Source organism: Osmia lignaria, chromosome 12 (assembly GCF_051020975.1).
Source record: "Osmia lignaria lignaria isolate PbOS001 chromosome 12, iyOsmLign1, whole genome shotgun sequence".
Classification (NCBI taxonomy): Eukaryota; Metazoa; Arthropoda; class Insecta; order Hymenoptera; family Megachilidae; genus Osmia; species Osmia lignaria.
This window is the reverse complement of record NC_135043.1, coordinates 3,385,883-3,412,536: the sequence shown is the minus strand read 5'-3', so window position 1 is coordinate 3,412,536 and position 26,654 is coordinate 3,385,883. Positions and strand designations below refer to the sequence as shown.

General features: G+C 40.4%; 1 protein-coding gene across 4 annotated transcripts in view; it reads right to left on the bottom strand.

Moving 5' to 3' along the window:
• mtd (TLD domain-containing protein mustard) overlaps positions 1–26,654 on the bottom strand; it is a 125,679-nt gene that overhangs the window by 82,727 nt on the left and 16,298 nt on the right. The window contains exon 2 of one of the 4 annotated variants that reach the window (XM_034320947.2): positions 20,826–21,146. The exons of 2 other annotated variants lie outside the window; for them this stretch is intronic. In XM_034320947.2, coding sequence (XP_034176838.2) covers positions 20,826–20,980 — 155 coding nt within the window. In that variant the 5' untranslated portion in view covers positions 20,981–21,146. Of the gene's footprint in view, positions 1–20,825; positions 21,147–26,654 lie in introns of those variants that run through there. One more of the 4 variants, XM_034320946.2, reaches the window with a different exon arrangement.

Sequence of the window (26,654 nt, the reverse complement as noted above, 5' to 3'; positions counted from 1 at the left end):
GCGACGCCTGAGTGTCCTGGCGACTGTCTCGCAACTGTGTATGTTCCGCATGGGCTCGGCGGTCAGTTTAGCTTTCGAATTTTTCAACGCGACTAAAAATTTCACGGGGTTGTAGAGGAGAAGGAGTGGACTAAAGGTGTGCTCTTAGTACTTAATGATAATTAATAAACTAAACCACGTGTCCCTTAACATTTCAATACTATATTTCAAGGAGAAACAGTCTCCCTCTACTTGAGTAATATTTCCCATTAGTATTCTCCTAAGACTACTTGTACCTACTATTAGCTACAGAATAGATAAAGACGAAACGAAATCAATCGTACATTTCGGTAGTGTTCTTCTAACGGAAGTTCGTTCACACTTCGTGGAAATATTCATTAGCTCGTCGAGTTCGTTCGCCGAATATTAACAATAGTAATCGGTGTAACAAGTAGGTACAACGTGTTACGACTACCTCCCTGACATGAACCGATAAGAAAATAAAAATAAAACGAAAGAAAGAATTGCAATATTTGTAGTGAATTTTCCAAGTTACATCCCGTCGAGACGAGTCTTCCTCCGTCACGGAGAGGTCAAAGATTTTAGAGGCTCAAGGCCAACGAGTGACTATCCTCTTCGTGACAGAGAAAGAAGAAGGATTGAATAAACAGTGGAAAGAAGAAAAATGAAAGTCTCGTTGGAATGTAAACACGGTAAAAGTAAAAGCAAAGGGTTGTAGACGTGATTCGCAGACTAGAAGGGAACCTAGGAATATTTCAATATAGAATAGCGTTTTGCTATGCTAAGATTGTAGTAGATAAAGTGATCAAAATATACTGTCGAACGGCGTGAGATATGGATATTGGGAAAAGTTCCTACACGATAGAGGAAATTTATTTTCCTCCGTTCGGAGAACTTGAGATTCTCATGAATCTTTTGTGAAAGCAAACCATCATCTTGATCTGTTTCAGAAAATTCATATTGACTTGAGTTCATCATCTAAATACTAATTCTACAATTTCGAGATGTTGCAAACTCAACGATTCATAAAAAGATATAAAAAAGTATATTACATCGTTGTCTATATTTTTACCTGTATTGTCCTTAAATTAGAGGACCCGTTTATAGAGGTGTGATTGTATTAATAAATATTTTTCGATTTTTGACAAACTTCCCGTCACGACCGAAGCTTGAATTTTATGTCATTTTAAAGAGAATAACATGTAGTTTAACATATATAAAAACTGTACAATCTTCCATCTCTGTTTCTTAGATATATTGAATGTACAATACTTTTTCCCATAAGACCCCATGTTAAAGTAAGTTCGTTTTTACCAAACTTTCCGATCAAATTTGTGAATTATTTTTACTGATTTTGTTAGTTTACTATATCTACTTTTAAACAGTTAAAATCATTCACAAAATTCCTCTGAGTTTAAAAAATACATGGGCACGCAGCATTTCCTTCAATTCAATTGAACCACTATAAAGTTAGGAATGTCCAGAGCCCCAAAATAGATTAAAATTGGTAAAAGTAGTCCGAAAAAAGTTGATGATGTAACAACCCCGAAAGAAGGGAAAATAAGTCAGATACCTGGACGCAAGGAGGAGTAAAAAGCAGTTGCTTCCAATGTACCCTGTTATTTCAGCAACGAGTTTCGTGAAGATACCTTTCCTTAATCGTTGCCAATGAAATGCCTGCTGACGCGTTCCTCGCCGATCCCAGTCTCGATGACCATGGACAAAAACCCATTGGCCGGGCTGGTCAACGCGGAGGCCTTTCTTGCATGCACGATTAGGCGACGCCTGTAGAAGACGCCATGGAACCTGTTCCACAAGCAGCAGCCAGACACGCGCACCTCAATCGTTCATTCAGGTGTGTCTTACTATAAATAGAATTCCCGGAAGCCCGTGTAAAAAAACTCGAGCGTTCTTTGGTGGTGCCGATGAAACAATAGAAGCATGAAGAGGAAAGATGGAACAAGGTAAGAAAAATGGTGAAACTTTCAAAGGCAGAGAGAACTTTTGCATTTGAGCTTGGAGGAAACTGAAGTAATCCAAATTATTATAAGGGTGTGCGGGTACTCGAAAAATACTCGTCCGGCAGATAAATCTGTTAGGGTACCTGGAATTTCAGGGCTCGAGTTCGGGGTCCTGCCTGACCCGACCCGATCGGATGCTCGGATAGCCCAGAAACTTAACACTAATTATGGAATAAATAATGAGAAATTTTTAAATCTGCAACCCCTAAATTTCTCTTACATTTTAAAGCTTCCATTCCTATCTAATTCCTCTCTACAGTATTCTCCTAGTACTTGAAATAATTCCATCTGCAATAATACTCCAACGTCAGATTGTTATAACAAAATCGCCAATATCCGGCTTCCAAGAAAGATAATCCAAGTTTGCATATTATTGATTCTCTTTGAACAAGTAACGATCGGTTCTGGACGGAAAGCAGAGTTCACAATCCGTCGCTCGTTTATCCAACAATCGGATCACAGAAAGTTGGCGAGCCGTGAAATATCGCGAGTACACGCGATCGACGCAACGCAGGCATCAAAGCTTCGAAAACAAACGCACCCCGCACCGGGAACGGTGCGGATTCGAAACGGTACGAGAGGCGAGCATTTTCATTCGATTTAAAATTAGATCCCGCGGACGATAGCCGGGTGAATTTAGAATGCTCGTTAAATTGCAGAAATCGTCTGCGATTCCGTGTACCTCGTTAACGTCCAAATGCAACTCGTAAACGTGGGCTCGCGCTTATTGTGCTTGGACGATTCGAGCGAACAACAATGAGGGGAAATCATCGAGATCAGTACCGGAAAATCGATAAGCGAAGTCGATACTGTAAATACAAAGTGTAATGTACACAGACTGTGTTGAAGATTATATCATGACTTCACTTTTTTCATAAGTGCAACGAAGCACTTAAAAAATGCAGATGCACTTTTCCTTTTCTTCAATCAAATTGCAGGATAAGTTTCCGAATGACCCCACCAAAATTGAGAACTCTGGTTCGGTATGTAACCTAAATTGACTACCAGAAACCGATTAAAATTGGTTTCAGAGCTGGATGTCTTACCGTTTTTGAGATATCGTGGTAAGAAATTTTTGTACAATTTTGGGACTACATATACGCTATTCGATACTGCGCATGCGCTATTCAATACTGCGCATGCGCTATTCGATACGGCGCATGCGCTATTCGATACTGCGCATACACCGAACTTAAGTTCGATGAGGCCATTCGGAAACACAGCCCAAACTGCATAATTAATTTCAATTGTTGCGCTTAAAATATAATACAAAGAAATTAGAATATTTTTATGAATTGTGTCGAACTGCCCGAGTCATAATATCGACTACCCCTAATTCAACTGAAAGATATAAAATCCATAGTAATTTAGGATTACGATCCAATGCAACCCGTCATCGCCTCTTTCATCGATACCAAAACGAGACAGGATCGAATGAACATTGCCACCACGATGCTCACGAATCTCATAGAACGGTGGATTGAAGAAATGGAACGATAATGGTCGGTGGGATTAAAGCGAGAGGATGAAGATGACGATAAAATCCAAAATAAATTTTTATAAGATCGTCTGCCTCGAACCGGGCTGGTGCGGTGGAACGAACTCCTGGATTTTACGAGTGCATAAGCGCATTGGAATGCGATTGCTTGCAGACAAGGACAACGTTTCCACTTAACAAAATTAAGGATGCTGGTCTTGGTTGACTCAGAACGAAGAACAAGTGAACAAGGAAATGGAGAACAAGTAATGTTAAACAGTAAACGTTTCGATGGGAGGAAAATCCTTTTCCACCGAAATAAATCATGAGTTTCATCGTCACGTGGACGAGTTTCGAAACGGATTCTCCTTGAAACGTCTGCTCGAAGAAGCAGCCTAAGCCTCGAGGCGTCGAATATTTGGCTGACTAGGACAAAGCAGCAACAACAGTGTAAAACTATTTTCGGTGGACGTACCGTGACACACTTTTGCACTGGGAACTGGAGCATGATGTCGTCCCGTATATAGGTCGTTCCGATATTTTTCGAACGGTTTCGAGAGCCTACGAAAAGGATTCGTAGACTCGAATTCCTTCAACGATTTGGATCAGCGTGACGGTGTGACTTAGCTTATGTGCTTTGGCACTTCAGATATTTCTATCTGCAATCTAATTGGTCCACGGAGAGGATTCTGGGTAGAATTCAATATGGTGTCAAACTAACCTGAACATTCTCTAAAAACAGTGGCAAAATGGGAACTTGGAAATTTTTCTCTGTAGACATTAAGGATCCATCCGGAAAGTCGGCGACGTACGGTATTTTTCACTCTGAGTTATGGTATCTAACACTCCTAATTATTATTTTGCCAAACTAACGAAATTTTTTCTCCTATCGATGCAACATGTTTCCCTATAGATACCAAGTAACCCAGCACCCTACTTCCAGACTTGGTTATACTTAAAATTCCGGAACTTAGCTTAAACTGTGCATATTATTCTTTTATTTATGCCTCATTTTACCTACGTTCGAGTATATACAGAGCAAGTTTAGTGGGTCGAGCCGCGAGCAAACTCTTGTGCGAAGATTTAGCTAGGCGAAAATTAAAATTCATAAAGGGTAACAGCGGGCCTTGGCGGATCTGTTCGCGACCCTCGAAGCCTGGAACTGAAGGTCTCGCGTCAAGTGGATCACGTCTGTAGCTTGATCTCGTTCGCGACATTTCGAAATCCCTCTTTTTCCCTCGACCCTTTCCTCCTTTTTCATCTTACTTCCTTCCTTTAAGCATCGAAGCATAATTCATTCGATAGTCTTGACACGCTTGCTTCGAAACTGTTTCTGAATCCCTTTAAAATATAGTAGACTCTCGATTTCAAACTTCGAAGCTCTTATTTGGAAATGGCATCCGAGAGAATATCAAATCGCTCACACGGCAATATAACGAGTGTCTACCGTAAGTAAAACAGTTCTCGCTTTCTTCGAAAGGTAAAACACGTTATCGGAATTTGAAATGTTTCAAAATAATTTCGTATTATACCAAGAAACTCGTGAAATAAGAATGATTAATTAAACGCGTGTCGTGACGCCTTACGCAACTTGCTTTTTCGCTTATTTATTTGCCAGCACAGTTTGTCTGGATTCTGCTGAAACGCCGGTGAAACCGACGCACTTCACCGTCTAAAAGCAACGTAATAACGTGGCTACGGTCACGTACGTATTTATGCGCGAACACATGACGGGAAACAACGGGAGAAAAAAGTGGAGGTTCCATGACTTCCGCTTTCACCGTCGGATGCTTCCGTTATACCTGACCGTAAATTCGCTTGGCTTTCTTACGAGAATCAGAGGCTTCCTGAAAATACCTTTCCTTCCATAATTGACAACAGAAATTTATATAAACGTTTAAAATTGAAAATCATGAACTTTGCAATTAAATTTACCTTCGTTATTTTGTTAACGGAGCTGATAAACTAAAAGATTACAGATTTTCAATAGCTTACGTGCTTTTTCTGACACGTACTTTTCTCGCTTATCTTAACTTTCTATTTGTGGGATCTTCGTTACGCTTCTGTCTAACGCGAATACTAAGAATTAACATAGTGTCTACGTGACATCCAACATTATTTGTTAATTCTTATCGCCAATGTTTTTAGTCTGTAACGAGGGTGCTCTTAATTAACGCGTAATCAATGCGACTTACGTTATTCCTGATATCATTCTTCATTCTTTTTTTTCAACAGAGTGATAAGACAGATTGGTACAGCTGAACAGATAATTCTTTGATCACCCTGGAACGAGTAATGTTCCACTGTTTTATAGAATCAATAATTTTCAATTTCGTACACTGTTAAAATGATATTTAAACGAATAATATAAAAATCCGGAAATTAATTATAATTAAATTAACATTGTCCTTGTCTCAGCGGTCAATCTTCTCTTAATTATTTTAATTAATCATTCTCGCGTATTTGATTAACCTTGATTAAACTCATTAAGGTGCCACCTTGATTATAATTTAACGTTCTGGAAATTCAAAAAATACAAGTTTTAACTTTAAGAATCCATTCGTTCAAATATTATGCGTACGTAGGACAACGTTTTTTAGATTAAATCGGCGCCATATTGATTTCTATCTGCAATCTAATTGGTCCACGGAGAGGATTCTGGGTAGAATTCAATATGGCGTCAAACTAACCTGAACATTCTCTAAAAACGCAATAACTTTTGAATAGATGGTCCCCTAGAGTTGAAACTTATATTTTTGAATTTCTCTCGTCGAGTACTATTAGAATATATAAAAAAGAGTGAATAATTTTGTGTGGCCCAAAGTATAGTTCAGCCGGTTTTTATTTCACGGTGACCACGAAATCCGCCAGGCGTGCAAACATGCCAAAAGCTGTTGCCCCCGGATATCCGGTGCTCTGACCAAGCCATGGGTCGCGAGAAAATGCTGAATCGTCGCGAGGTAACGCGAGAACAGCCAGAGAGAAATCTGACTCGTTGAACGAACGCGTACGAGACGAGAAAATGAATGATGAAGTGACAACCTTATGTATATGAACGAACGACATAATATGCCACTGACCTATATTCCTCACGGTCGCTGCTATCCGCGCTAACAAGCTTCAACCTGAATTTTTCTATTTCATCTACAGCCTCCAATCAGGATTCTTTTCTATCTCCATACAGACTGGTATTTTCCTTTTTAACTCCTTTTAATCATTCGCATAATAAATACGAATCGGTGAAAACTTGATGATTCATTTGTTTGATAATCCTTCAGACAATGTAAGGGAAAATTATTCTATTGTAGTGTGTTGTACAGAAAACTTTTGGCACGTTAATCTTATGCGATTTGGAGTGGACATCGACGGAACTGGGTAACGAGTTAAGGGCTTAGCCCTTTAACTATTTAGTTCCAAACAAGGCGAAACAACTAATGTGAACTATGTTCACTTCAGTCGGTAGAAACTCGGTAACTATGTTAAATGAAATTTCTAGGCAAGTATCTATCGTTTATTTTCCAAGAGAAGTTCAATTTTCCCATCGACGGAAGCATATTTTCATTAAACGTCTCAAGCTTCTCGCCGCGAACCGTTGAAGATCAAACCGGGAACAATGAACGTTCCTATATAAAGTAATCTGCTCGTAAAAGCTGCCATAGTTTCGCTGCGTCACCCGTTTTCACGTGACACCGTAAATCGAAAGAAGACACAGGATCATTCTGCTTTACTCGTCGCTTCACTTCGTTCAGCTATTTCTTTCATAGTTATTCGGAAAATAAACGGCGAACGAGAAGATTGAACGTAAATATAAATTGTTGGCAATTCAAGAAAGGACTTCTTTTTTTATACTCATCTCTCATTCCTAAGAAAATTTAATTCTTGAAACTTTTATTATCGACCTTTTGGAATAACCATAGCGTCAGAATAGCAGAAGATTTATCAACGTATCCTTTCATTAGGGAAATAGAAATTGGGTAGTCTAGCGTTGTTCGTTTCATCTCGAATCAGTGGACTCGCTGACCTAATTTCTGCATACTTTTCGACTCGCCCCTTTTTTGTCTCTGCAATCATGACAATACGTACAACCACTGAAAATGGAAGTACCATTGTTTTCCTACAACTCAACCCTAATTTTTCTCCCTTTTTCGAAATAAGGGTGTGTAGATACCTGCCCAGGATCCGACCCGTTCCGACTCGACCCAAGGACCCGCTCACCCCTAATGACAAATAAACACCCCTATTTATTTCCTGCTTTGTGTTTCTTGCTTCTTACAACTCAAAGATGAATTCTAAACCATTGTTGTAATATTTTTCACCCATCTGTGTTTTTCATCAAAGAGCCTACGTTTAATGGATTTTCAATGTGACTGAATCATCAATACAATTTATAAAAGGTGGCCGCTTCCTCTGTTAGAATTCTGCGCACGTATTTATGGAAAACCGGCTAAGTATAATCGATAGGAAAAGCAGAGTTGATCGATTTCATCAAGAATAGCTACATACGAATATGACGCACTTCGTCGACCATTTATTTACCGATGGAGACGAAGTTAGATTTCCTTTAACTGTCACGATAAATTCACTTAAGATCCCCGGGAAATAACAATTTTACTTTAAACGAAGATAAGCCATCGTTTCCTCTGATGTTTCTTTCTATCGAATACAACATCGTGGTTGACAAGTGCAATGTCTGGCGAATAAGAAAACTTGAATCGAAGGAAAATAAGAGTGTTCAGAAACTGTACAATGGGGTTATTATCGTCGTCGTCGTATTTTGGCCAATTACCGAGACGGAGAATTACGAGTGGCGGGTATCTCTGGTCTCTGAACCGTGTTTCGAAATCCCAACGGAACTGGGCCTCGCGCCAATTCGTGACCCTGGCACATTTCGCACGCGTCAGACACTTTCCAACATATAGCGTGGCTACGCGGGTTCTTTCATGTGGCTCACGCGATACACGCAGTTTTCCTGAACGTGATTCATTTTCTTTGAATTGGACGCATCAGAAGGACTGTCCAAGATCGCAAATTTTGTGGAATCTGTGGACCGTATGAGTTATCTGGGTCCCATGGATCCCTTAAATTTTATGAGACTTCGCACCTGAAGAATTATTTTGTGGGATCTGGAAGTCGAGAGATTCTGTTGGGCCTTCGAATACCATCTTATATTATTTCCAAGCCTTATTTTACGCGTGAACGAGCAACTTGTCAAACCACCCACGCGACAGAATAATGATCTTGATAATTATACGATAATGATAAGGAAACATGTTCATAATTAGGTTATTCAAAGATTACGATAACGGTAAGCAAATTACGGAAATTTTATCTTCCAACGAATTAAACATTTAACGACAACAACTGAACAACTAATTTTTAACCGACTTCGAAAAAGGAGAAGGTTACTCAATTCGATCAGTATATGTGTTTTTTATTTTTTTTTTTGCAAGTACCTATAGAACTGTTTGTTGGATTCCAAGGAATTAAACAACACGTAGAGAATACTCTTACTTAGAAACGTTTATTATGAAATGCGCACTCGACTAGTAGGTACTGAAATCGGATGAAGTTCCGAATACGACCGGTCGCCGATCAAGATGAAATTTTAAGGGGGAGGGGACCCCAAATATAAAATGGTATCTTCGGCTTCTTATTAGTTTCCGAGATATTAATTAAAAACTTTCGTACAATACATAGAATTTTTCCTATACAGACGTAACTAACACAATCGTCTTCGCTGTAGTAAGCTGACATCGTCAAGTGCCGAACAGCCGCTGACACAGCGAGGGTTCCAATCTGACTATCTATAGGGTGTCCTATTCAAAACTTTGGAGATACGACGACCGTTGCAGCGTTGCAATTTATCTAGCCTAATCTAACCTACGTATAAATCAAATGTGTTTAATTCCTTGAGAATTAGTAATACAATATAAAACATAACGTAATGTAACTAAAAAAATGGATTTTACATGGTACACCCTATAGAAACGGAAGACGATATTGCTATGGTGTGTACGGCTGTTCGACACTTCACGATAACGATTGCTACAGCGAAAACGGTCTGTATAGGAAAAATTCTATGTATTGTACGAAAGTTTTTAATTAATATCTCGGAAACTAATAGGAAGCCGAAGATACCACTTTATATTTGGGGTCGTCTACCTGCTCCCAACCAACCCTCCAAATTTCATCTTGATTCGGAACTACAGCCCTGAAATCTGCTCTGATAAAGCTCTGTAAGCTTTTTATATACTATTGGTGGAAATTGGATAGTGGTAGGGATGATGGTTAAGGAACAGTGTGACTACGGAAAGGTACAAAGTGCAGGATGAGTGAGGAATAGGGACGATGGTCAGAGTAGGAAGTGCAGGATGAATCAGGAATAGGGGTGATGTCAAGGAACACTGTGACTAAGGAAAGAAACGAAATGCAGGATGAGTAAAGGTTAGGTTAGAATGTTTGGCTGAGGATGAATCTATAGTGTTTGTGTTACGATTAGTGGCGTTGGTTATCCAACATGTTATACACTCAAGTATTTCCTTTTATTCATTCCTGTCTCATCCGAATCTTTAACTGGTCACCAATTTCCACTGTTATTTCCAAACTCTCCATTTTTTTCCTCTATGCTTAAATAGCCCTATTTTCCCGTTCTCGAGTTATTCTTAGCTTTTGTAATCTTTAATTGAATATATTTAAGTGATATCCCATTTCCTGTATTCAATATCGAGATATGGAAGGAAACCGGGCATCATAGAATATTTCGAATATTCGGCCTTTCTTGTGAACGATGATAGCGGTTGTTGATGACTCCGCTAGTAAATAAGTCTAACACTTCCAATGAATCAAACTCGAAACTGTTGACAGCGTTACGGTCAGAGTGAAGTCAAACAAACCTACCACGATATTTCCCAAAAGATTAACTGGTTTTCAACGGTGTCATTCGTTATATTCTTGTTTATTTAAAATCAACGTACGTCGTAAACTGTCAAATATATGTCTTCCTCCTCTTATCGTTTATTCCTTCCAGTGAAACGCTACTTCAAGGAACTCAGAATTTCATAGAAATTTAATTTTTGAAAAAAATAATTTAACAGGTAGTTGAGGTACTTGAAAGCCCGCCCTTGTTGGACAGGTGAATTGCCATCAGAAGGACGCATACGAAAAGCAAAGGTCGCACGAGTTATGTTTCGAAAGTTAATAACAACAAAGAAAAGGAAAGAATGGGGCAAGTACCGCCAGGCCTTGAGCCGAATCCTCGAGTCTCGTTGGTCTGTCCCTACGGGCCGTGATAAAGATGACCTTCGTGTCTTTGATCATTCATCTTTGTCGTGAAACTCGCTCAAAATGCGTTACAGGAGAAAAAGGATGTTAATCTTAGCGGTTGGTCATCAACTGACGCCGACTGGTTGCATGAAACTTTGACTCGTATTATCGCAAGAAGTTTGTAACCAACAATTCTGCTGTTGCATTTTATGGTTCAGACAGACGGGGATTAATGAGATGATTACCCCTTATCTCTACCGTTATGACGGCTTAACTTCGCCATAGGGTTATTAACCCCTGAATGGTGCAGCTGGAATAAGGTGTCTCGCGTGTCTAAATGGAACATGTTCTATACTGGATCTAAGGATTTATGGATTCAAGGGTTCACGTGTGCAAGGATTCAAGAATCCAAGAATTCAATGATCCAAGAGTCCCAGAAATCAAGGAATCAATGATTCAAGAATACAAGAATCTAAAAATTCAAGGACCCAAGAGTCTATGGATCCAGGAATCCTAGAATTCAAAAATCCAAGGACCCAAGAGTCTAAGAATTCAATGATCTAGGAGTCCCAGAATTCAAGGATCCAAAGGTTCAAGAATCCAACAATCCTAAAATCCTAGAATTCAAAAATCCAAGGACCTAAGAGTCTAAGGATCCAAGGATTCAAGAGTTCCAGAATCCAGGAATCCTAGAATTCAAAAATCCAAGGACCCAAGAGTCTAAGAATACAATGATCTAGGAGTCCCAGAATTCAAGGATCCAAAGGTTCAAGAATCCAAGAATCCTAGAATTCAAAAATCCAAAGACCCAAGAGTCTAAGGATCCAAGGATTCCAGAATCCAGGAATCCTAGAATTCAAAAATCCAAGGACCCAAGAGTCTAAGAATCCAATGATCTAGGAGTCGCAGAATTCAAGGATCCAAAGGTTCAAGAATCCAAGAATCCTAGAATTCAAAAATCCAAGGACCCAAGAGTCTAAGGATCCAAGGATCCAAGAGTTCCAGAATCCAGGAACCCGAGGGTCCTAGAATCCAAGAGTCCAAAGATCCTAGAATCCATGGACTCACGAGTCCAAGAATCCAAGATTCCAAGGATCTAAGGGTCCCAAACTCCACTGACTCTAGGAACCAAACAAGAATACTTTTATAATATGAAAGTTAGAGGCTGCACGATACGAAGCACTAGAGCGCTTTATGGTACGGAATCGTAAAACGTAGACTATAAACACACGAGTGGAACGAACGACCCTGTTTTCTCTTCTCTTTTTCGTCCCGTTTCGTTCAAGACGACAGTCGTAATACCCATAGATAACGGAGAACATAAAGAAACGCGATAAGGAAGCACTCGTCACGTGCATCAAGCAGACAGGTTAACGAACACGTTACCTTCGGCTAACATTTTTATCGTTGCCCGTTCGTTGAATTCATTATATCGCCCACGTAATTTTTTTTTTCATCTTATCAACCACGTTTATCGTGTCTATACGTGGTCGTTGCGTTTATGACTTGCATAGCGTTTATCTGAAACTTCAAAAACTGTTGTGAATCGAGTTGTTGACTCGAAAGAGTTCGAGAATCTACGATTTACAGAATCAAAATTATTATTTTAGTGTCTATATCGCATATATTTTATATCGTTTTCTATGCTCTTTTTCAATTCCTGGATTTATTACGAAACACGGTAAACATCCGGCATCTAATCATCAGAGAAAGTCAGTCAGAAACTGTGAATATCGTTTCCGGATTGGGGAGAAATTCCAAGTGGTTGTATCGCGATTATTCCTATGAATGGGGGATTTTACGTAACGCGCGAATTATTTCGCGAGAACTCATGAGAGCTGAAACGGGCGCGGACATTGGGCGGGCATGGTTCTACAAACGCGGGATTACGCGCGAGTTACGAACCAGAAAGACGTTCTAAAATAGAGTTTAAACTCGTTTAATGCGTCCAATTAATCTAATCGTGGCCGATCGTTATTCGTTCCGTGCGCGGAACGCGTTACGCAACGGCGATCGAAGTTACCAACGGGACTATTAATACCACTGTAAACACCCGGTTAGAAGAACAGCTAACGTCAATCAAAACGTACACCTCAAGGGTCTCGAGATTCCATGGATCCAAAGAGTGCAAGAGTCTAAAGAATCCACGGCCAAAGAATTTAAGGGCCCATGGATCCAAGGCTTTAAAAAGTCCCAGTGGCCAAGGATCCAAAGGGCCCTAGAACCTCAGAGTCCATGGATCTAAGGACCTGGAGAGTCCTAGAGTCCAAGGATCCATGGATCCGAGGGTCCAAAGAGCCCTAAAACCCCAGAGTCCATGGATCCAAGGGTCCAAACAGTCCCAGAACCCAAGAATCCATGGATCCAAGGGTCCAAACAGCCCTAGACCCCTAGAGCCCATGGATCCAAAGGTCCAGCAGTCCCAGAATTCAAGGATCCAAAGAGCCCTAGAACCCTAGAGTCCATGGATCTAAGGGCCTAGAGAGTCCTAGAGTCCAAGGATCCATGGATCCGAGGGTCCAAAGAGCCCTAAAACCCCAGAGTCCATGGATCCAAGGGTCCAAACAGTCCCAGAACCCAAGAATCCATGGATCCAAGGGTCCAAACAGCCCTAGACCCCTAGAGCCCATGGATCCAAAGGTCCAGCAGTCTCAGAATTCAAGGACCCAAAGAGACCTAGAACCCCAGAGTCCATGGATCTAAGGGCCTAGAGAGTCCTAAAGTCAGAACCTAGAACCCTAGAACCCTAGAACCCTAGAGTCCATGGATCCAAAGGTCCAGCAGTTCCAGAATTCAAGGATCCAAAGATTTCAAAACCTTCCAAGGCTTCCAGGATTCTTGGATTTTAAAATATTCCAATTGCACCGAACGATAAATTTTCAAATCCAGATGACACCAGCATAAACACCGTTGATCAAAAGAATCGAATAAAGCTAATTACCCACGTGTTTCACACATGCCATGGAACGCCCGATAGAAGGGATACACTGTACGTTTGAAGTGCAGCGAATATTAAGAAGATTGTGTAACGTGTTTTTTTTAAAAGCCTCGCTTAAGACTGGTTAATTAATTCCGTCCTGCTCATGGAAACGTGCCTTCAATGCTGACACCGGTCTCCACCTCAGCTTGGTAGGAGGGCTGGTTCGATATTACATCGGTGGGCACAGATGTTGTGAAAGGATTATCGGGAATGGAAGACGTGTTCAGACGTAAATGAAAGAAGATTAGAAAACAATCAAGATAATTCATATAAAAATTAATTGAAAATATCCTTATGATTGTAGCGATGAAATTTTTCACAGAAACCACACCCATACTGATCCAAAAATAAATCTTTTCTTTTTTCTTCTTTCATAAAAGAGAACAACGTTCGCGAATAAAGCTTAGCTTGTTGTTTTCTGCAATTAAACCGATCCGCTTTGAGATAACTCGAAATTTCACAGCGTGGCGGCTACGAAACTGAGTGAGACTCTTTCGCAAACAGGAAGCGATGTTAACACCGTGGTCGATCAAAGGGACGGGAAGCGATTATTTCCTTTTCGTCATTGACCCGAATCGAAACGTGGCCGGCCTCCGAATCTTGACATTGAATCATCGTAGTTTCGCCTCGTCAAGATTATATTTCAGCCACTCGACTCGCGGCGAGCTAAAGCGGCGAAAGTGAACGCCCTGCCTCTCGTCATATTTATATCTTCGTCCACGAAAAATCAATCGGATTACCACACGGTCGATCTCTGTATTCGTCGAAGCTTTCCAAATTGTAGCCGGCAAAAAAAGTGTGATGAAAATAGTATCGAGGAAATTGGTGAACAGAGAGGCGCAGGCGTTAAGGTCAACGCGATGACGAGGTTGTTGACAACGGTAAACATTTGCCCGACTAAAAGGTACGTGTACGTATCCCTCTTGTAATTAATTAAACGTCCGTCCAACAGCTGGGATACCGTTTGAAAAGAGTGCTTACGCGCGCGCATAATTTATAAATGAGTACTTACACGCGCACAGTCGCAAGCAGTCTCTCTCGTTGCAATCTGCATTCTTAAGTACACGCTAAGTACTCTGGCACATCTACTTGACCCATTTACCCAATGACCTCGCACCGGGACATTTTTTGAAGAGACAGAGTGTATCCGACTAATGGCACAGGCGGACTCGTATCTCGAGTCAAGACTTCCTCTGAATTCAATCCCCCAACCCTCCCCCTTCGCCCCGGTGCCGCGTCCATCCCTCGTCATATTCTTCCGGAAACAAAGCTGACAGCCGAATGAAAGAGATTTATTATTTGCCACGCGAGAGCATCGAAGAGGGTTGCATCTATGACTTCTACCTTTAATCCTTTCACTCGCGATCAAACTAGGCTTCCCTAAGGAAGATAACGATTTAGGGGAAAGAGGAATTCTTAACATAATAATTTTAATGATATAATAATTAAAATTAATGTAGGAAAAATAATATTCTCTCCGCAATAATTAACCAAAGTTTCTAATGTGGTAATTAGCAGAAAGGTATAGAATTATTATTATAAATTCGCGTGTTAGTCTGCCGTGTCAGAATAATTGGGAAGCTGGCCAACTAAAGTTTAACTAGCCAGGTCGATCGATCTCCGAAGGTAACTCCAGCCAGAAGGTAGCCCCGAGCTCGGCATGCCTCCGATAATTTAATCAAGAAATTTCTCTCGACTCCCGTGGCAGCCCCGCGAGGCGTCCAACTTTATCTCGATTCCGTTAAAAGAAGCTCGATTCCACGCTGGCTGGGTCCACGGTGAACCATGAACGTCAGCCCTAATTTCGCCATCGACTTCGTCTTCTCCATTGAAAGCAACTTTTTCTCCTTTCCTCATGACGCTCGTAAACGCGAGTTCGATCGTCGCGACGAACCTTCCAATCTTCGAGGACCCCCCTTTCAATCTTTAAGAGCTGACCATACCGCCATTGTTGGCTGCAAATGGAACGTCGAGAACCGATTGAAACGAGTCCCTACGTTCTACTGTACTTCGCACCACTACGCTCGACGAACGCTGACCCACTCTTGACCCATTTAAATACCGTTCTACGTTACCCGACTACGTAATTCCTTCGATACCCGAAGAATCATTAATTTTATCAAATTAACGTCACCCTTAGAAATACTAAACCCATTTTCCACTTTTCTCCATCTCGATTTCAATCTCGATGAAAATGATAAAAACAAAATGTTTGTACACAGCATCGTTAATGAAAAGAAAGAATTTCCATCAGAAATATTTTGCTGGCCCGGAAAATCAGTTAATTTTCCGTCACTCGAGCGTGTTGGAGTATTGATCTCAATATGTTACGACGGCCAGGAGGCCGTGTATGTATCGATACATCGGCCGCACAGAATATAGAGCAAGGGATACACGGTGTATAAACCGTGTAGTTTCTCAAATTGTGTCACAGACAGACCTACGCACGCACACAAACCACGGTATGGTGAATATCGACGTCATTTCGTTCGAAGGTGACGGCCACCATCGTTTCCGTCCGATTCGAACGGACGCGGCAACGACAATGCAATGGATCCGAAATGACGAGTATCGATTCGAAACAAACACACGGTGTGGACGAACGAGAGACACACGGCTCGACGCGACGCGCCGTTTAGGATGGAATAATTATCCGATGACCTAGTTTCGTCGTCCTGGAAGGTATCCGTGTGCGCTTTTAACCACTTCCTAGATTGCAACGAAAGTGGGGAACAATGAAGATTTCAGGGTTCGAGTGTTGACTTTAAACAGAAACTTGCGACTCGATTTCCAACTATCGTCGAACTTGTATGAAAGGTGGCGTGTAATGGAGCCTATACACGGACGGAAGCTTCGGATGTTCTGTACGAAGGAACAGCATACGAGTGTCTAAAACTTTTAGTCTAAGATTTTTAAATTTCAAGTCCCAATCACCCTAAATATTCCAAAACTAAAAAAAAAACCTAGGACTCCAAGCACCCTAAAATCCTGCATCCACAGGATGGTATGAATAGTGCCCCACTAATCTGAAATCGCCCATATCGAATCCCAAGATTCTGGAAGTTCCTTTGTATCGAGTATCACGAATTCCGTGTTACCTATACTATCAGGGTTATCTGTAATCGATTCCATAGACCCAGAGACATACATATCAATGTCCCTTGGATTAGGGAATCATTTGTATCGAGTTTCAGGAGGATCCCAAGTCACCAGTATCAGGTTTCTCAAATCCTATCCGAATTGTATACAGTTCAAACAATGTACTAGAAACATGTTTAAGGATTGTAACTACCCTTTGCGTACATAGAGGTACACATATTCAGACAAAGTGGTGGATACACATGCCTAGAGGAATTTTACCCAACTGTATCTGATGAACAGTCAGGGGGCGTATAAATGCATGCATGCAACCGTCTCTGCATACAATGGAAAGGATGCATCTTTTGTTTCCGTACGGCCCAGAAGGCAGCTCTTTCGTATCGGTGTTCGATACATTGCGTGGCCTTGATCATCGTTACACCGCGAATCTAGGACTTATTTTTCAGTTGAAACGGATCCCACGAACAAAGCGGCACCTGTATCTACGATCGATCCTTCTGTTGTGTTCGACAAAGAATATTTTTAGAATTCTCTTTCGAACAAGTTCGAAACCTAAATCCCTACATAGCTGAAGATCCTTCGATTCAAGTCCACCCCTTTTCAATTTCCCAATTTGTATGCAGGAAGATTTACAACATTTTTGAAAATGAATGTCTCTATTTTACAAATAAAACAACGATGTTCTGAATGTGGGTAATTCTATTCTGTGTTGGACAAAAATGTCCCAACCTACGGGAAGTACATATACGGCAAATTAGTCGGTAATACATTGAGACCGAAAAGAAAGACAGAAACTCGAGCGCTAGATAATTTACGAGACCGAAATTGACCCGAATCTCTGGTCAATAATTTACCGTCCAGAGTCAGGGTCACACGAAGAAACAAGTCGCTCTGCTATGGTGGGTCAACGACTGCTATATAGGTGATGGCTGTTTAATAACTTTCTCTTTCAGTTTATGGGAAACACGATTACGATCATATCAACAATAGCTACTTATACCTGAAATGAACGATAATGCAAAGTGACCAAATTTAGCGATCACACGTGGATTAGCCGAGCTACCTGTGCAGGCTTGTTGAAAATCGATCTACCAGCTGAGTCACACCGCTAATGAGAGAATTAAGACACCTTTTACGGTGCATCTAATCGCTTGCTAATTGGTGTAATGATGTACATTATCGCGAACAAATCAAGCTTCCCCAGGAAAAATGGTGACGTCCGGGGTTCTCGTCCCTCTGCGCACGTTCGTCATTTCCCTAAAGCGGTCCTCCTGAGGAAAATGACGCTGTAAAGGCTGGTTCAGACACGGCTAGTAATTTAGTCGAGTGGGGAGTAGCTACTTGCTACTAAACCGTTTAGCACATAGAAAAGTGTCCGGACTAGTACAGTTGAGCTTTGGAAATCGAGAGTACAAGATATATCGCTTGACTAAAGAAATGGGTCCGGACAGGTCTGTTCGGAAACCTAGTTAGTGGTGGGGGAAGCCTACTCGACCAGAAAAATCCAATGAAACGGATCGACTCGACTAAACCGTTTTACTAAACTACTCGACTAAACTCTAGTGTCCATACACTACACTACTCGCCACTCGACTAAACTACTAGCCACGTCTGAACCAGCCTTAAGGGGCTATACCAAATCATAAAAATCGATTTGTTATTTCTTGCAATTTTTGAAAGTTTATACTCCCTAGAATATCACATTAAAATTTTAAGGTCGAATCTCAAATAGTTTAGGAATGGCAACGTTCTAAAGAGTAACTGCTGGCATGTCAGAAACGCGCTTACCGCCGATGGGTAGCGTTTTTCTCAAATTTGCTGCAGCTCTAACTCGAATACAAATTATTGCATCGACTCGTAACTTTTTCAGCGTGTTCAGTACATGTTTTGCGATGCCATGAAATAGGATTTTTTTGATTGGATGAAAAATGTCAATTTGGCATTAAAAAAACTACGATTTTTTCAGGCTAAATTCCAAACTTTTCTTCAAAACTTCGCCATTTCGTCAGATTTTGATATTTTTCAAAAATCCTAGTTTATGGTACGGAGAATACCTTCTAGTTTAACAGCGTCTTTGTCATTTTTCATTTTAAGCACTCAGACGGCGGTAATCACTGCAGCAGTGGAGCAACTGTTTTTTTGGAGCCCTGGAAGATAGCGTATAAGTCGCGTGTTATTTATTATTTTTGTACCAAAAAATTATTATAGATATACGACTTGTAACTAAATACATCCCTAAAGTTTAAAAACATTTGATGTAATATTTCTTTAAAAAAAAAATTCTCGAAAATCACCTAATTTTAGAGCGGTCACACTGGTATAGCCCCTTAAGGAAGGAGGACCGTGGCGGACCTCCTCCAGCGGTCATCAAATCACGGCCCGCAAGCCGGATCAGGCCTTCCAAAGATTTTCATCCGGCCCCCAACTTTTATTTAGAAATATTTTATATAAGAAATATTAATTTTATAAAATTATATGATTTGGTTGTGAATACACGGCGACGATTCTCCTATTGTTCTATTGTGATTTGGTATAAGACTTGCAGGTACAGGAACGTCTCTCACGTTGCCCCAATGTTGCCCTACCCATTTTGTCCACCGGTTTCTTCCTACGATTATGTATGCTTGTCCGACCCATATGTTATATTTTTCGTTCGGCCTCCATGTTTTGAAAAATTTCAATCCGACCCGTTTCTAAAAAAGTTTGATGGCCTAAACGTTGGCGCGGAAATTTTTACATTATTTCATATGGGAAAGGTTGATTTGGTATACATCCTAATCAGGACCGGATTAAGGGCGTACCACTGTATTTTCTTTCTAAATTATTATACTTTTATTATTAATGTGATTAAAATGATGATTTTCAGAGAGAATTCTGATTTGATTACGAATGAAATAACTGAACAGCGCTTCCAAATTTACTGAACTATCATTGATTGGATTATTTATGCCAACTGCAGAAACCTAAGCAAAGTGCCATAAATTTAACGAATTAATAGGAAAAACAACGGAATTCAATGTTGGTCACAAAGAAGCCGAGTAACGATCGCATTTATCATCGGACAAAGAAGATTGTTTCGCGATCAGCTGGCCGATTTTTGGCACCGTTGATAATAAATTAAGCATCTCAATGGCTACGGTAATTTAGTGGATCAATTTCTATAGGAGGTTGGGAAAACGCGACTGTTAATGACGTATCGATTAGTCGCGATTTAATTAGAGTATTGATAGAACAAAGCAACCGTGCCCTCTTTAAATTCCAAGCAAAATTAAAATCTGATTTAATCCTTGAACAGCGGTGTCCGGGTCGATCGAGACTTAAACTAACAAAACATGTAAACAAACTAACAAAAAAGATAGGATAATTGCAAAAAATTATATTCGCAAATCAAGTTGTTGAAATCATAGTTTAAATTTAAAGCGGTAGCATTTATGCGAACGATACGCGATCTATCGAAGCCTGTTGATTCGAAAGTATCTTGAGAAACTGACTGAGCCAGCTATACCAACCACGGCTGCCATCTACTGATTACGCTTCGTACTGACTTGGTAGAAACATTGGCTCGAAGATAACACTTGAATCATTGCTGTCTACTAATTAAATCGAACGATATTGGATTCCGTTGCACCGCGTTCTATTACATTCCCGCGTTCAAATGCATCTCGATCATTCCCAAGTTAATTCCTCCAATTAAAAAGAATCTTCCCTTTGCCGAAGCATACGTTAAACATCTTTTAAATTACTTCTTCTACCGGAGGAACGTTCAATTAAAAATTTTAATTACTTCAAAGTACCCAAAAAGAATTATTTTCAATTCTCTAGCAGAGAGGAATTTTACAAATAATTCTTTTTTTTTTCAAAAATAATAAATGTTAAATATTTTCACTCCTCAAGAACTCTAACAATAAGTGGTCCAAATTCCTCGAGTGTAGCGATTATTCGTAACTAGAGATAGACAGGGAGGAACCGGATGTCGGATACTCACTGCCAAGCGAATCCTCCGGTGATGCCTTCCCTCAGTCGATCCTTCAAGCTGCGTTGCCTGGAGGGTAGCGACGAGGGAGTGTCCTCTTCCGGTTTGCTCGATGGCGGCCCACTTCCGCCGCCGGTACCACCGCCGCCGCCGGAAAACAACGCCATTCTCCTCTAAAACTTTCCCCTCGATCCACCGACGCACCGTCGATATTCGCGATTTAAACTGGCAAACGTCCACTCGAAATGTCTCTAACAATAAGTCGCGTGTCGAGCTGGCATCATTTGAACGCTCGTCGACTCGATTAATCCCCAAGGAAAATCACTCGCGTATCTATCCAGAAATTCATTCGAAATAAATCTAAAAAAAGTTTGCGTCCTTTCCGCCTTATGGAACTTGTCATGACCCGGCTCACTTTCGTAATTATAGTTTTGATAATAATTATAGACGTTGATAACATTTCGTGGCGAGAAGTTCGCGAGAGTGATGTAACGGATGAGATAATTTTGCGGGAATGGGAAGGAACTAATGGAAATCGAGCAGTTGGTCAACGGCTCTCCGTGTTGATTCTTTAAGGATTACTATTTCCATCAGTAGCCCACGTGTCGTTCAACGTGTTAATAATTCGACGCAGTATTGTTGTACGAACAGTTTTCAAGCTTTCCACGATCAAGAGAAATAAACAGAGAACCAGGCCATTGCAGCTTTTCTATTTTAAAACGCTGATCAAATTCGCAGACGTGGCCGGTGCGCGTTTAAACTATTTCCTCTTATTTGTTTCAGAGCAGGATCGATAAAGTGGTCCACGTTTCAAACGCGTCATGAATTTATATTTAAAAAAATCGACAAATAAAAATATTTTCCGTTTCATTTATATAGAATCAACAATATGAAGGAATAAATTAAAAGCTTCGATTGCAAAATGAAATAACTGTACAATGGAAAAAAGAGATTGATTAATTTTTGAGGAAGTCGAAGAATTTTTTAATAAGCTTGTTGATCTAATCGAAAGAAAAAAAGAAAGAAAAAGCATGGAACGACTCGATGTAGACAGGGTCGTGTAATAACAGTTAGCGATAAGTCCAAGACCGATAGAATCAGCCTTAACAAGCACAGTTAAATTTCATTAGGCAGCACAGGCAACGAGCGCGTCGCTCAAGGTTCCAACATACGACTTTTAATTGTGCAAAAACGAGCACTGTCGCCGGGACCATTGATCACCCATTTATCATTCGAAATTATTATAAAAACGCAGACTTTTTGCATCTTAATGCTTTCTCACCGTCACAACGAAAACAGACACGTGTGGTCTCTGTCAGAAAGTGTTAACTACATTTTTTCTCGAAATAATCAAAATATCAATAAATTCGACAAACTCGAAAATTAATACCTGTACAAATTACGAAATTTCAATCTTATTCAATAAATTCGTGTTACATATCAGTTTAACGAAAATGTTCAGTGAAACGTCATTTTCCAATTTTGCAATTTTCCATTTTCGCTAACAGGATCGAATCGTTGAGTAAATTAAACCAAATAAAAAAAATATATATATATATATCCATCGAATGTAGAATCGTTAACATTCCAATTTATTCGCTCGTCACACTTGCCATTCGAGAAACGTACTAACGCGTCCTTAACGAATCGAGTCGTTAAAATACTAATAAAAAGCGAAGAATTTTTCAATGCACTCTGTAAGCTTGCAACAGCATTGAATTTACTCTAGAGGAGATGTGAAAATCATGGAAAGGAACGATATCCCGAAGGAGTACGCGAGTCCCGCGTCTCTTGGTTCGCCAAAGGGCGTAGCCAAGGTCAAGGTCACTGGCAAGGTCAGGGGCTGGTAGTCCCGATTCTCGTCGAGTGGAGAACACACCAGCCTACGCCTCCATGTCGAAAGCCTCCCGGTATTGATCCCTTTTCACCCAGCAAACTCGACCAATCCCGGCTGGCACCGCGTGGTATAACCAACACGCTCCGACAAACAGATTTTCAGAAGCAACGGCACTCGTTAGCTAGACAGACCGAAGAAATACCCTCACGATCGTTAATTAACCTTGCGATTTCGTATCGACTGTGTCTGCCGCACGCGAACGCATTCAGAAATTTCCCGTTCGCCAAGAATCAACCGTCGTGAAATCTGCGTGCAAGATTTCGATTGACCATTTTTAGAGGAGATTTTTGTTACAAGTTAAAAATAATCGAATAAGTAAAATTAAAAAAATGATCGAGTAGTTGTAGAGCTAAGTAATTGAATACTTGAGTAGTTGAGTAACTAAATAATTGAGTAGTTGAGAAGTTTAGTAATTGTGTAATTGAATAATTGAGACCATAATGTTATTTCAACGACTCTACAAATATAAGAATTTGTGTCAATGCATTTATCTTCAACCATAGACTAAAGAACCGTGTACAGAGTAACCTGTAACCTTGGAAGATTTAACGGTTTAACCTGTCCGTTTCAATCGTTTTATAGAGCCACTAGTGGGTTAATAACGAGAAGATTAAACCGCAAAAGAAGGTAAGTACATAGTACTCGAAAGCACTCGATAGAATACAACCTTGTGTTTGGGGTCAGAATCTGGCTCAGTTGACCGAGTCTCGAAAGATTCGAGCAGCCACCGGTCCTTTGATCCTTTCACTTCTGAATGCTCACCTTTTCCCCTGGATCTTTTCAGCCGCAATCGTGACCACGAGCATGCCCGTTAATTAGAAGAAAATTCATGAAATTCCAGTCAGAGTATTAAGGAGAAAAAGGATAGGATAAAGACAAGCTCGACGACGTTCAACAGGGAGTTGAGATTTTTATCAATTATACACGGGCAAGGGCTTGTCTCGGTCTCGACCTTCCTCCTTTCCCACTGCACTTGACTTTTATCGAATTTTCGAAATAAAAAATTTATCACATCCGACCGATATCTTCTCTTATCACCAGGTCGAAACAAAGGGCAGCGCATCTTTTTTATAAATGCAACGATGCAACTGATAATGCAACTGCATTTTTTATTTCAAGCGAAAGCAGAACGTCCCATTTGCAAGATAATAAAAAGTCTAACTTTCAATGAGATGTTTCGTTTTATATTGAAATAAAAATTCTCACGCTTCGAATTCCAGATAGAAAGCTTTTCATTACGACTGAAATTCCAAATTAGAACGCAACAGTGATCCAAATATTTCCATTTGCAAAATAATAAAAAAGTCAAACTTCTCGAATATTTCACCGGCAACCAAAAGTATCACGCTTCGTGACTATAGTAGCAGGTTCAAAATTAGAACGAAGCGTGCCGTTTAGAAAAAAGAAATCGCACGATTATCGAGGCATCGTGCGTGGATCATGAGCGAGCGGAAAAGTTTTCGAGAGCTTCTCGCCGGGTTCCCTCGACACTAGAAGGCGATTTCTCAGCTCATTCGAGTACATCTCGACAATTTGCTTATGGATAACCTCGTGGCGATGTATCGACCTCGTTACAATGCAACAGTGAATCGCGAATGGAACGCGACTACGAACGTCATCGTTTTAACCTCTGAACAAGCCTCGAACGAACGTAATCGATTGTTAGCCGTTGCCATTTCCTTCGATCGACGTTCTACTAACGTTGCTAGATTCGTGGAATATCGACAAAGTTCGTGCAATAAATTGAGATAATAAAAATTCGTTGAAAATAAATTTGTCAAGTACACACTTTTGTACTTGCATAAGAGTGCGCTCGTTTAAATGAAAAACACTCTGTAGAATGAGGCAGGTGTGCCCTACTCCGCGAGGTAACCTGGCCTCCCTTTTGCCAAGGACGCGAGGGTTGATTGATGAAGCAAATATTAGCTCGCTGAACTACCACCTCCTTGAACCAACCTTACTACCATCCCTGCTTTCACCTGCTAGTTGCGAAACAACCACACCTTTTCCTCTCCTTCAACATTCGTAGCGGCCACTTGATTAAGCGGCTACGACAAAAATGATGGAAGAAAGAAAGATGATGAAACGAAAGGAAACGGGACTTGAAAAGAACAGCGGATCTTCACTGTCCAACAAGAAGACGAGGAAAAATTGCTCGGGGTTGAAATTGATTTTGTTAATCATGGATGAAGGTTCGTTTGACCATGGCTGACGGGATTCAATTATTTCCTTGGAATTTTTTAAACTTGCCTGGGAATGAAGTTTACTTTACAAGAACTGCCACGGTGGAAAGAGGAAATAAAAAACGGGCGAGTTTTAACAAGTTTCGATGTTGGTAATGAAGTAAAATTGTAACCGTACAAATTGGTATAGAAAGGGGATAAGTTTCCGAATGGGCCCACCACAATTGAGAACTCAGGTTCGATATATAACCTAAACTGACTACCAGAAACCGATTAAAATTGGTTTCAGAGCTGGATGTCTTACAGTTTTTGAGATATCGTGGTAAGAAATTTTTGTACAATTTTGGGACTACGTATGCGCTATTCGATACTGAGCATGCGCTATACAATTCTGCGCATGCGCTATTCAATACTGCGCATGCGCTATTCGATACTTCGCATACACAGAACCTAACCTTACCACGATATCTCGAAAACGGTAAGAAATCCAGCTCTGAAACCAACTTTAATCGGTTTCTTGTAGTCAATTTAGGTCATATACCGAACCTGAGTTCTCAATTTTGGTGGGGCCATTCGGAAACACAGCCTAGAAAGGTAATAGTTAACGAATTGAGAGGAATAAATTAAATACTTGATATTAGTCGAAAAAAGGAACATAAATCGTCTTGGTTCTAATGGTAAACAACTCCATCATGAAACATTCCACTGTACTGATAACAATGAAAATAATTTCAAAACAAATTGTTGTCTATATCCTGACCTTGCTTATGAAAACCTTACCGAGAGTGTTCAAGGTTAGAAGGCAGCATCTTTTCAATAGTAAATATACAATAAGAAGAATAATAATGATGATACACTAAAAAACATTCATACGTACTAAGGTTGATAAAAACGAGCTTGAAAATAGAAACACCAAGGGATCACGCTGATTCACCTACTGAGATTAAAATCCTTTACCCTACCAGTATTTAGCAGACTTTATAACGAGGAAGGAGATACGATAAGAGCGCTAATTGAAACGGTGAGTTGAATAACAGTCCAAGCTTACAATTTGGGTAGGTAAGTGTTTAGGTAGCTGAGTAATCGAGTAACATAATTCAGTCCTTCACCAAAATTCCAATAACAACCCAAATATAAATTTCGATGATACCAGTCCATAGATTTGCACCCAGAAATAGACTTCAAATTGATCGGATTCCCTACTCTGAGCGCATCGTTTGTTATCGTTTAGTTGGCTTCAGCGTGACGGATCCGTTTTCAGAAACGGTGGTCAGTGTTTATCGTTTATACATAACACAAGGACGGCTTACTCCTTTCGATTTGTCACAATGGACAGAGGTCGCGGGGCAACCTTGAAGATTGCGTATCGTAAGAGGATTCGTCGTAATCCAATATCAGCCACGTGCTGTTCAGCTAACTCTTCGATAACGTAGCCAGAATGTGTTTGCGTGGTCAGCGCGAGACACACTGATACGACAATATGTAAACTGCGCATAGAGTGTACAATGTACATTATACACCATGTGCGTTTGTAATTTCTAGCTTTGATTGCATGCCAGCTGTTCTGTATGTAGATGGTTCAATTGCAGAAATGCAAGCATGCTCTACATCGCTATCCTGCCTATCTTTCAGAATTTTAAACGAAATAATAATAATAATAATAGCAACAATTGTTGCAAGTACAAGTAAAGTAGTAGGTTGTTCCAGAATCGAAAGAAAAGGAAGAATGGTGCATGGTTAGATGGTGTGCGATTGAAAGCC